Source organism: Heptranchias perlo, chromosome 26, assembly GCF_035084215.1.
Source record: "Heptranchias perlo isolate sHepPer1 chromosome 26, sHepPer1.hap1, whole genome shotgun sequence".
Classification (NCBI taxonomy): Eukaryota; Metazoa; Chordata; class Chondrichthyes; order Hexanchiformes; family Hexanchidae; genus Heptranchias; species Heptranchias perlo.
Window position 1 is genome coordinate 7,328,169 of NC_090350.1, and position 13,214 is coordinate 7,341,382.

The following is a 13,214-nucleotide window of genomic DNA, read 5'->3' on the forward strand; positions in this document are numbered from 1 at the left end:
CCATTGACTTCAATTTTACTAGGGCTCCACTCGGTCAAATGCTGCCTTGATGTCAAGGGCAGTCACTCTCACCTCACCTCTGGAATTCAGCTCTCTTGTCCATGTTTGGACCAAGGCTGTAATGAGGTCTGGAGCCGAGTGGTCCTGGCAGAACCTAAATTGAGCATCAGTGAGCAGGTTATTGGTGAGTAAGTGCCACTTGATAGCACTGCCGACGACACCTTCCATCACTTTGCTGATGATTGAGAGTAGACTGATGGGGCAGCAATTGGCCTGATTGGATTTGTCCTGCTTTTTGTGGACAGGACATACCTGGGCAATTTTCCACATTGTCGGGTAGTTGCCAGTGTTGTAGCTGTACTGGAACAGCTTGGCAAGAGGCGCAGCTAGTTCTGGAGCACAAGTCTTCAGCACTACAGCTGGGATGTTGTTGGGGCCCATAGCCTTTGCTGTATCCAGTACACTGAGCCGTTTCTTGATATCACGTGGAGTGAATTGAATTGGCTGAAGACTGGCTTCTGTGATGGTGGGGATATCGGGAGGAGGCTGAGATGGATCATCCACTCGGCACTTCTGGCTGAAGATGGTTGCAAACGCTTCAGCCTTGTCTTTTGCACTCACATGCTGGACTCCGCCATCATTGAGGATGGGGATGTTTGCAGAGCCTCTTCCTCCCGTTAGTTGTTTAATTGTCCACCACCATTCATGACTGGATGTGGCAGGACTGCAGAGCTTTGATCTGATCCGTTGGTTGTGGAATCGCTTAGCTCTGTCTATAGCATGTTGCTTCCGCTGTTCAGCATGCATGTAGTCCTGAGTTGTAGCTTCACCAGGTTGGCACCTCATTTTTAGGTACTCTTGGTCCTGCTCCTGGCATGCTCTTCTACACTCCTCATTGAACCAGGGTTAATCCCCTGGCTTGTTGGTAATGGTAGAGTGAGGAATATGCCAGACCATAAGGTTACAGATTGTGCTGGAATACAATTCTGCTGCTGCTGATGGCCCACAGCGCCTCACGGATGCCCAGTTTTGAGCTGCTAGATCTGTTCTGAATCTATCCCATTTAGCACGGTGGGAGTGCCACGCAACACGTTGGATGGTGTCCTCAGTGTGAAGACGGGACTTCATCTCCACGAGGACTGTGCGGTGGTCACTCCTACCAATACTGTCATGGACAGATGCATTTGCAACAGGTAGATTGGTGAGGACGAGGTCAAGTAAGTTTTTCCCTCGTGTTGGTTCGCTCACCACCTGCCATAGGCCCAGTCTAGCAGCTATGTCCTTCAGGACTCGGTCAGCTCGGTCAGTAGTGGTGCTACCGAGCCACTCTTGGTGTTGGACATTGAAGTCCCCCACCCAGAGTCCATTTTGTGCCCTTGCTACCCTCAGTGCTTCCTCCAAATGGTGCTCAACATGGAGGAGGACTGATTCATCAGCTGAGGGAGGGCGGTATGTGGTAATCAGCAGGAGGTTTCCTTGCCCATGTTTGACCTGATGCCATGAGATTTCATGGGGTCCAGAGTCAATGTTGAGATAGGAGATGCTGCACAGCATCTGAATGCACGAAGCATTCGTAATAAGGTAGACGAATTAACAGCGCAAATATATGTAAACGAATATGATATAATAGCAATTACCGAGACATGGCTGCAGGGTGACCAAGGCTGGGAGCTGAATATCCAAGGGTATTCGATATTTAGGAAGGACAGCCAAAAAGGAAAAGGAGGTGGGGTGGCGTGGTTAGTGAAGGATGAAATCAGAAAATCAAGATGTGGAATCAGTCTGGGTGGAGTTCAAAAGCACCAAGGGGCAGGAAACACTGGTGGGAGTTGTCTACAGGCCTCCAAACAGTAGTGGTAATGTAGGCGACGGCATCAAACAGAAAATTAGAGATGCATGTAACAAGGGACTACAGTAATCATGGGTGACTTTAATCTACATATAGACTGGCCAAACCAAATTAGCAATAATACTGTGGAGGATGAATTCCTGGAGTGTGTACGAGATGGTTTTTCAGACCAGTACGTTGAGGAGCCAACCAGGGAACAGGCTATCCGAGATTGGATATTGTGCAATGAGAAGGGGTTAATTAATAATCTTGTTGTGCGGGGTCCTTTCGGGAAGAGTGGCCATAACATGATAGAATTCCTCATTAAGATGGAAACTAGGGTCCTAAATTTAACAAAGGAAACTACGAAGGTATGAGGAGTGAGTTGGCTATGATAGATTGGGAAGCTTCATTAAAAGGTATGACAGTGGAGAGGCAATGGTTAACATTTAAAGAACAAATGCATGAATTGCAACAATTATACATTCCTTTCTGGTGCAAAATCACAAAAGGAAATGCTGCCCAACCATGGCTAACAAGAGAAATTAAGGATAGTATTAGATCCAAAGAGGAGTCATATAAAGTTGCCAGAAAAAGTAGCAAGCCTGAGGATTGGGAGCAGTTTAGAATTCAGTAAAAAAGGACCAAGCGATTGATAAAGAGGGGAAAAATAGAGTATGAGAGTAAACTTGCAAGGAACATAAAAGTGGACGTAAAAGCTTCTACAAGTATGTAAAAAGAAAAAGATTAGTGAAGACAAATGTAGGTCCCTTACAGTCAGAATCGGGAGAATTTATAATGGGGAACAAGGAAATGGCAGAGCAATTAAACAAATACTTTGCTTCTGTCTTCACGGAAGAGGACACAAATAACTTCCCAGAAATGCTAGGGAGCCAAGGGACTAGTGAGAAGGAGGAATTAATGGAAATTAGTATTCGTAAAAAAATAGTGCTAGAGAAATTAATGGGACTGAAAGCCGATAAATCCCCAGGACCTGATAATCTGCATCCCAGAGTACTAAAATTGGTAGCCATGGAAATAGTTGTCATCTTCTATCATTCTATAGATTATGGATCAGTTCCTGCAGATTGGAGGGTGGCAAATGTAACCCCACTATTTAAAAAAGGAGGGAGAGAGAAAACAGGGAACGACAGACCAGTTAGCCTAACATCAGTAGTAGGGAAAATGCTAGTGTCTATTATAAAGGATGTAATAACAGGACACTTAGAAAATATCAACAGGATTACACAAAGTCAACATGGATTTATGAAAGGGAAATTATGTTTGACAAACCTACTGGAGTTTTTTGAGGATGTAACTGGTAGAATAGATAAGGGAGAACAAGTGGATGTGGTTTATTTGGATTTTCAGAAAGCCTTTGATAAAGTCCCACATCAGAGGTTAGTGTGCAAAATTAACGCACATGGGATTGGGGGGTAATATACTGGCATGGATTGAAAATTGGTTAACAGACAGGAAACAGAGAGTAGGTATAAATGGGTCTTTTTCGGGGTGGCAGGCGGTGACTAGTGGGGTACCGCAGGGATCAGTGCTTGGGCCCCAGCTATTCACAATATATATCAATGATTTGGATGAGGGAACCAAATGTAATATTTCCAAGTTTGCTGACGACACAAAACTAGGTGGGATTGTGAGTTGTGAGGAGGATGCAAAGAGGCTTCAAGGTGATTTAGACAAGTTGAGTGAGTGGGCAAATACATGGCAGATGCAGTATAATGCGATAAATGTGAAGTTATCCACTTCGGAAGGAAAAACAGAAAGGCAGAGTATTATTTAAATGGTGATAGATTGGGAAATGTTGATGTACAAAGGGACCTGGGTGTCCTTGTACACCAGTCACTGAAAGCAAACATGCAGGTGCAGCAAGCAGTTATGAAGTTAAATGGTATGTTGGCCTTCATTGCAAGAGGATTTGAGTACAGGAGCAAGGATGTCTTACTGCAGTTATACAGGGCCTTGGTGAGACCACACCTGGAGTATTGTGTGCAGTTTTGGTCTCCTTACCTAAGAAAGGATATACTTGCCATAGAGGGAGTGCAGCGAAGGTTCACCAGACTGATCCCTGGGATGGCAGGACTGTCTTATGAGGAGAGATTGGGTCGACTCGGCCTGTATTCACTAGAGTTTAGAAGAATGAGAGGGGATCTCATTGAAACATATAAAATTCTGACAGGGCTAGATAGACTGGATGCAGGGAGGATGTTTTCTCTGGCTGGGGGGGTCCAGAACGAGGGGTCACAGTCTCAGGATACGGGGTAGGAAATTTAGGACTGAGATGAGGAGAAATTTCTTCACTCAGAGGGTGATGAACCTGTGGAATTCTCTACCACAGAAGGCTGTGGAGGCCAAGTCACTGAATATATTTAAGAAGGAGCTATATGGATTTCTGGACACAAAAGGCAACAAGGGGTATGGGGAGAGAGCGGGAATATGGATTGAGATAGAAGATCAGCCACGATCATATTGAATGGCGGAGCAGGCTCGAAGGGCCGAATGGCCTACTCCTGCTCCTATTTTCTATGTTTCTATGTTTCTATGTAAGGTGATGAGTGTGGGGAGCTCAACACCAGGAGGTAAAGTGGACAGACCAGGGTCAACATCCTGGAATTTTCCGCTTAACACCATTGTGAAGATCCCATCAGCAAACGGACTGCAGCGGTTCCAGGAGAAGGCCCACCGCCACCTTCTCAAGGCAACTAAGGATGAGCAATAAATGCCGGCCTTGCCAACAACGCCCACATCCTGAGAACGAGTAGAACAAAAGAGCTAATCAATGACTCCTTCCTAACAGAGTGTCTGACCAGAGGTGAGATTCGTTAGTGTCGAGTAATTGTCCACAGCTCATTACTGACCAGGAAGTGGGTGAACACTTGGGCTGACATGGTCATTATATCAAAAAGTTGGTAAGGCCCAAATGGAGCAGCATGTAGCTGAAGAAGAGGAAGAGGCCGCGGATAGATCCTTGAGAGACCCACTTCTGAACTGTGTCAGGAGGCTGCTTTAAGAAATCATCTTTAGGGGACCAGGTGGGCCCCACTTTTTCCGGTATGTCTGGTAAGGCCAGATGCACCTTGCTGAAACCAGCAGAAGTGGGGCACACCTGCTGTGATGAGGTATACCTGCTGAGGCTAGGTATACCTGCTGAAACTAAGTGTACCCGCTGTGACTAGATATACCTGCTGTGATTAGATATACCTGCTGTGACGAGGTATTCCTGCTGTGACGAGGTATACCTGCTGTGACGAGGTATACCTGCTGTGATTAGATATACCTGCTGTGACGAGGTTTACCTGCTGTGACGAGGTATACCTGCAGTGACGAGGTATACCTGCTGTGACGAGGTATACCTGCTGTGACGAGGTATACCTGGGATGATACTACGTGCTGACTGAGGGCAGGGTACAGGACCGCCCAACTTAGGGAATCCCCGAGGGTCCCACTTACATCAATAGCCTTGTAGGTGCAATCAGATCATGGCTGACCTGTACCTCAGCTTCATTTCCCCACCTCTGCTCCATATCCCTTGATACCCTCACCCAACAAAAATCTATCGATCTCAGTCTTGAAAATTTCAATTGTACTTTCAGAATTCACAGCCTTTTGGGGGAGAGTTTTCCAGATTTCCACTGCCATCTGTATGAAGAAGGACTTCCTGATTTTGCTCCTAAACGGCCCAGCTCTGATTTTAAGGTTCTGCCCCCTTGTTCTGGATCCCCCACCAGAGGAATTGCATCTCTCTGCCCTATCGAATCCTTTCATCATTTTAAAGATCTCCATTAGATCACCCCTCAATTTTCCATACTCAAAGGACTACAAGCCTCGTCTATGCAACCTGTCCTCCGAATTAACCCTTTAAACCCTGGTACCATTCTGGTGAATCTACAATGCACCTTCTCGAAGGCCAATATATCCTTCCTGAGGGACGATGCCCAGAACCGAACCCAGTTCTCCAGATGGGGTCTGACCGAGGCTCTGTACAACTGCAGCATAACTTCCACCCCTTTGCATCCCAGCCCCCTGGAGAGAAAGGCCAATGATAATTTAGTGACTCACCTTTTCACCTTTCAGCCCTTGGGAGCCTCGTATCCCGGGATTCCCAGGGATACCCGGGATTCCTCCTTCACCCGACGCTCCTGTATCACCCTTCGGACCAGGCTCACCCTAAATCAAGAGGATTAAATCAGTGAGTCAATAGTTCCACGTGTGTCTTATTAAGAATTTATATCCAAACCCTTCACTGCACACACACCCTCTCACCAAAGGACAACAGCAACAACAGCTTAAAATAAGCTGATGGAATTCTGGGTCCAATCACAAGATGTATAGAAAATAAAAGCCAGGAGGTAATGATGAGCCCGTATACAACCTTAATAATAAGACCTGAGCTACAGGCTACAGTACTGGGCTCCACTGCCTGGTATAAGGAAATACAAATACAAAGAAAGACTTGAAAAACGATGGAGCAAAACAATAGAAGTGATTAAAATGATGAAAGGATGGGATAGTTAGATAGAAACAGACTGTTTCCAGTAGTCGAGGGGTGAAGAACGATAGGCCAGAGATACAAGATTAGACCGTACCTGGAGTACTGTGAGCAGTTCTGGGCACCGCACCTTCGGAAGGACATATTGGCCTTGGAGGGAGTGCAGCGTAGGTTTACTAGAATGATACCCGGACTTCAAGGGTTAAGTTACGAGGAGAGATTACACAAATTGGGGTCGTATTCTCTAGAGTTTCGAAGGTTAAGGGGTGATCTGATCGAAGTTTATAAGATATTTAGGGGAACAGATAGGGTGGATAGAGAGAAACTATTTCCGCTGGTTGGGAACTTTAGGAGTAGGGGGCACAGTCTAAAAATTAGAGCCAGACCTTTCAGGAGAGAGATTAGAAAACATTTCTACACACAAAGGGTTGTAGAAGTTTGGAACTCTCTTCCGCAAATGGCAATTGATACTAGCTCAATTGCTAAATTTAAATGTGAGATAGATAGCTTTTTGGCAATCAAAGGTATTAAGGGATATGGGCCAAAGGCAGGTTTATGGAGTGAGATCACAGATCAGCCATGATCTTATCAAATGGTGGAGCAGGCACGAGGGGCTGAATGGCCTACTCCTGTTCCTGTGTTCCTATAAATGTAAGAGATTTAGAACAGAGGGCAGGAGGAACATTACACGGAGAGTTGTAGGATATGGAATTCACTTCCAGGATTAGTGGCTGAGGCAGAAATCACATCAACATTCAAGATTAGATTGGATAGGGGGATGAAGGGAAAGGGGTTGAAGGGATATGGGAACAGGGAGGGTAACTGTGATTAGGAATATTTGCACACATGGAGGGTAAACACCGACATGGACTGGATGGGCCAAATGGCCTGTCTCCATGTTGTAACTTCTACGAATTTCTATGAACGCTGCTTAGGCAGAGCTGTGAGCAGCTGGGCCTGTCCCTTTAAGGCCACAAAGTCTAATTGCTTTGAATAGGCACATCCTGAGGCCAATTCGGGGCAAATTCTTTTCTTTCTCTTTTTTTAAGTTGCCTCTTGTCCATTCATGGACTCCCTATCCTCTCAGCTGTGACTTGTTGCAATTTTGCGAATATTGTATTTGAGTCAATGAGGTGCAGTGAGACATCTTCCAGTGTGACTCACTCTCGAGAAGAAACACCTTCCTATATATAGACCAATACACAGAGAGATGATCGGGCAGTAAATCAAGAACGTGCATTTATATAGCGCCTTTCACAGCCTCAGGACGCCCTAAAGCACCTTACAGCCAATGAATTATTTTTGAAGTGTAGACACTGTTGTAATGTAGGAAACACAGCAGCCAAATTGAGCACAGCAAGATCCCACAAACAGCTATGTGATAATGACCAGATAATCTGTTTTTGGTGATGTTGGTTGAGGGATAAATGCTAGCCCAGGACGCCGGGGAGAACTCCCCTGCTCTTCAAATATATCCCATAGCTTTGGGATCTTTTACATTTACCTCAGAGGGCTTGGTTTAAGGCCTCATCCGAAAGACAGCATCTCCAACAGTGCAGCACTCCCTCTTTAATGCAATGAAGTGTCAGCCTAGATGATGTGCTCAAGTTTCTCAAGTGGGGTTTGAACCCACAACTTTATGAGTCAAAGCTACTGAGCCACGACTGATACCTCAAGGGTTCAAACTCGAGTTCATATCCTCGCCTCAGATCATCTCCCACTCCTGCGGTTGACACTTGGGAACATTTACTGAGGGTGAATTGACATCACTGATGGTACAGGAGGGACCAGAGGGCCAGGGTCTCAGTGTCAGAGCAGAGCTTAGGGAAGGTGGCTGAACTACGATTCATGGTACTGACTCTCTGGGATATGGTTCCTGGCACTGACTCTCTGGGATATGGTTCCTGGCACTGACTCACTGGGATATGGTTCGGGGCACTGACTCACTGGGATATGGTTCCTGGCACTGACTCACTGGGATATGGTTCCTGGCACTGACTCACTGGGATATGGTTCGGGGCACTGACTCACTGGGATATGGTTCGGGGCACTGACTCACTGGGATATGGTTCCTGGCACTGACTCACTGGGATATGGTTCGGGGCACTGACTCTCACTGGGATATGTTTCCGGGCTCTGATTCTCATTGGGATATGATTCCTGGCTCTGACTCACTCGGATGTGGTTCCTGGCACTGACACTTTGGGATACGGTTGCTGGCACTGACTCCCACTGGGATATGGTTCCTGGCACTGACACTTTGGGATACGGTTGCTGGCACTGACTCCCACTGGGATATGGTTCCTGGCTCTGATTCACTGGAATATGGTTCCTGGCTCTGACGCTCACTGGGATATGGTTCCTGGCTCTGATTCACTGGAATATGGTTCCTGGCTCTGACGCTCACTGGAATATGGTTCCTGGCATTGACTCTCACTGGAATATGGTTCCTGGCTCTGACGCTCACTGGAATATGGTTCCTGGCATTGACTCTCAGTGGGATCTGGTTCCTGGCACTGACTCTGACTGGGATCTGGTTCCTGGCACTGATTCTTACTGGGATATAGTTCCTGGCTCTGGCTCACTGGGATATGGTTCCTGGCACTGAATCTCTGGGATATGGTTACAAACATTCTGGGTGCACCCCAGCATGGTGCCCAAGTGGTTATTCTTCATGGGCGTTCCGGGCCAGTGACTGCAGACTATTTTACTGTGGCAGCATCACAGCTGAGCCCAATCTTGTTCTCACCCCATGTCTGCACACATGCCGTTTCCAGCAGGAATCTCTGGATAGTGAACAGGAGCAGGAACCTGAGATAATCTTCCCTTCCTTAAACTACAGACTCTAAGTAAGGACAATTGGAGTGAGCCCACTGCCACCCCAGATCACATGTGCTGACCCAGGACAGGCCAGGGATAGAACCTGGGCTGTTCCTGGTCTACAACAGGTCGGGCAGCCTGATGATCAACCGAGCAATCGGGGCGCTCTGGTCACTTCCATAAATGGTTTGTAGCTTTGACCAAACCACTGCCGTTCCTTGCGTGTGATCAAGCGTCACGTGATCAAATCTCCAGGAATACGTCCAACCAGAGGTGGCCCCCCTAATCAGGTTAGACAGTCTGGAGAAAACCCTGGAGGATGCTGGTTCCGAAAGGTCCAACCGCCCAGTCTGTGAGCAGTGGGTCCTATGGTTTCCCTTCTAGTCTCATAGGCAACCCACTGGTTTCCACTCACTACCTCTCCACTAATGACCCCTGATCTGGGCATCAACATTGTAGAGAGGTGGTGAGTGGAGGCCAGAGAGTGAAGAAGGGTAACTATCCCATCTGTCCCAGTTACCCTCTGGTACAGAACATCATTTGAGAAGGCCACAGGGAGTAGGCCTCCATCCATTCTCTTGGCCGAGGAAGGGAGGTGGAGATGAGTCTTTCATCCATCAGACAGACCTCACTCAAATAACCAGTTGCTGACTCTCACCGGAGGTCCAGTTAAATCCTGCAGTCATTCTTAAACCAACAAAATGGCTTTTCATATACACATTCACATTTAGGTGAGATGGGTATTATGGTCTCATCAACCCTGCACAAACCAGGGGTGTGTCATGTCCCAGGATCGAGTGGGGACAAGAAGTGATACTTTTCCAGTGAAATGTCTGGAGCCATAAGGACAGTCCCCGCCATCCAGCTATTCAAAGGGTCTTGCTCCAGGTATATAAGAATGTAAATATCAATCAGTCCTGCCACACACAACATTCCTCAGCACATTACAACTGGATCTTTTCCAACATTTCAGAAGATGACGATAAAAGTTCAGCATCCTTCAGTGATCTCCAACAGGTCCTCCAGCCCCAAGTATAATATTCAATGAAAGTGCCTTTCACACAATGAGTTGGATACTGGTTTATCATCTTTGGGGTTTGCGTTCAAATCCAGCACACATTTAGTGGGATGAAACTTTGCCCTATCCGCAAAGGCCCTTTGTGAAATGAGTTGGACAGTCACAGCCTAGCTCTCAATGGACAATCAGCCCGTCACATAAACTATCCCGAACATGGCACTCGTTGGCACCAAATTAGCAACTTGATGGGCAGTGAAATGGAGGGAGCTCTTCTGAGGTGGTGGCTGAGGCTCATTGTTGGCGCAGAGTGGAGGGAACTTTAACCAGCATCTAACTGGAACAGACCTGGGAACGCTTGATGCCAACACTGGGTGCCCAGAATGGAAACTGCTCCGTACCCCAGCACTAATATTCCTCATCTCTCTGCATTTTTGGCTGTTGTTGGATCCCCTGAATCTCTGTTATGTATTGATCGGCCTGTAACCCTGACTACAACATTTGCAATGGAAGGACTCACCTGTTTGCCAGGCTGAGCTTGGGCTGTAGACAGTCGGCCTGTGTAGTCATCTCTTCCAGATCTTCCATCATCTGGGGCAGCTGCTTCGAGATGACTGGGTTGAGCAGTCAAGCACGTTCCACATCCATCCCCCTGTGTTGTAAAGAGAAAGACCTGAGTTGTAGTGTGGATCGCCACACCACTGCCAACACACACTGACAATAACATGCCTTCCCACAGCCTGGAATTCACCCACAAATAATTCTGCAGTGGCTGTGTGAATCCATTACATTGAAACAGGAAAGGTGGCTCTGGGCTTGCAGCTCCCTACTGAGGGATTCTATCCCTCGAACAGCTGCCGCATCCATTCCTTCTCCACATCTGTCTCCCTAACTGGACACTGCCTCGTGGATCCGCCAAGCTGACTCCACCCTGCCTACGAGTCAACTTCATCCCACCACAGGACTTCATATTTTAATTTTGGACTTTTTCATACCGTCCCCTCCCTGTCCTCTGATTATGACCAGGACATGTCGCTCCTAATCTGTGCTGGGCCTGCGTAACCTGAATTCCCCCTGTGTCCATTCCCGTCGCTGCCGATCTGGAGCCGAGCACATTATTTCTATCTCTTTTTTTCCCTTAGCCCCTCTAGAGCCCTTCTCTCCTGTCCCCCATCTTCCTGTCACCCAATCATGCCACCTTTCATTTCTCCGCTCTTGGGTACTTTGCCCCTGCCCCTCAATCCCAACCTCAACCCATAACTACTTTTCTGCCTTCCTACTCTGCTTCCAGGCTTGAAACCCCCTTGGATAAACCCACAGCTTCCCTCTGTGTCTTTCTTGGCATTCTCCGAAGGGCCCATCGAGGCATCCGTCGCTGCTTCTTTACGAGAAACAACACCAACTGTCCCAACATCCTCTCTTGCCGACCTTCCCACCCATCACCTCCACTGGGGTCTAAGTTCGTCAACCTCCATTCATCACGATATTTCTGCAGCCGTCAATCTGCTCAACCACTCTCGCCCCCTCCACATTCGATGCTCTTGTCCCTAGTAAAACCTTTACTCAATCCCATCCTGGTCATGCCCTCTGGTATGATGCCCATCTTCACTCCTTCAAGTCCAAGGGGTGCAGACTTGAGTATATCTGGTGCAGATCTGGCTGGACCACATAAAGCACTACTGGGTCCTGCTCTCCTTTGCCAAAACCAGCCAATATTCAAAGAGGCAGAGGGGATGGCCGAGGTACTAAATGAACAATTTGCATCTGTCTTTACCAAGGAAGAAGATGCTGCCAGAGTCTCAGTAAAGGAAGATATAGTTGAGATACTGGATGGGCTAAAAACTGATAAAGAAGAGGTACTAGAAAGGATAGCTGTACTTAAAGTAGATAAGGCACCCAGTCCGGATGGGATGCATCCTAGTTTGCTGAGGGAAGTAAGGGTGGAAATTACGGAGGTACTGGCCGTAATCTTCCAAACATCCTTAGATACGGGGGTGGTACCAGAGGACTGGAGAATTGCAAATGTTACACCCTTGTTCAAAAAAGGGTGTCAGGATAAACCCAGCAACTATAGGCCAGTCAGTTTAACCTCAGTGGTGGGGAAACTTTTAGCAACGATAATTAGGGACAGAATTAACAGTCACTTGGACGAGTGTGGATTGATTAGGGAAAGTCAGCACGGATTTGTTAAAGGCAAATCGTGTTTAGCTAACCTGATAGAGTTTTTTGATGAGGTAACAGAGAGGGTAGATGAGGGCAATTCGGTTAATGTGGTGTATATGGACTTTCAAAAGTGGTTTGATAAAGTGCCGCACAGTAGGCTTATCATCAAGATTGTGGCCCATGGAATAAAAGGGGCAGAAGCAACATGGATACAGAATTGGCTAAGGGACAGGAAACAGAGTAGTGGTGAACGGTTGTTTCTCGGACTGGAGGGAGGTGTACAGTGGTGTTCCCCAGGGGTCAGTGCTGGGACCACTGCTTTTCTGGATATATATTAATGACTTGGGCTTGGGTGTACAGGGCACAATTTCAAAATTTGCTGATCACACAAAACTTGGAAGTGTAGTAAACAGTGAGGAGGATAGTGACAGACTTCAAGAGGATATAGACAGGCCGGTGGCATGGGCGGACACATGGCAGATGAAATTTAACCCAGGAAAATGCAAAGGCATACATTTCGGTGGGAAGAACGAGGAGAGGCAATATAAACTAGAGGGCACAACTCTAAAAAGGGTACAGGAACAGAGAGATCTGGGGGTATATGTGCACAAATCGTTGAAGGTGGCAAGGCAGGTTGAGAAAGCAGTTTAAAAAGCAGACGGGATCCTGGGCTTTATAAATAGAAGCATAGAGTACAAAAGTATGGAAGTCATGATGAACTTTTATAAAACACTGGTTCGGCCATAACTGGAGTATTGTGTCCAGTTCTGGGCATCGCACTTTAGGAAGATGTGAAGGCCTTAGAGAGGGTGCAGAAAAGATTTACTAGAATGATTCCAGGGATGAGAGACTTCAGTTACGTGGATAGACTGGAGAAGCTGGGG

General features: G+C 47.0%; 1 protein-coding gene across 5 annotated transcripts in view; it reads right to left on the minus strand.

Annotated features, from left to right (window-relative positions):
- Positions 1 to 13,214, minus strand: part of col16a1 (collagen, type XVI, alpha 1) — a 410,059-nt gene that overhangs the window by 149,328 nt on the left and 247,517 nt on the right. For all 5 annotated transcript variants that reach the window (XM_068006392.1, XM_068006393.1, XM_068006394.1 and 2 more), the window contains 2 exons: positions 10,688 to 10,819; positions 5,903 to 6,010 (listed from right to left, as the gene is read on the minus strand). In XM_068006392.1, coding sequence (XP_067862493.1) covers positions 5,903 to 6,010; positions 10,688 to 10,819 — 240 coding nt within the window. The remainder of the gene's footprint in view (positions 1 to 5,902; positions 6,011 to 10,687; positions 10,820 to 13,214) is intronic.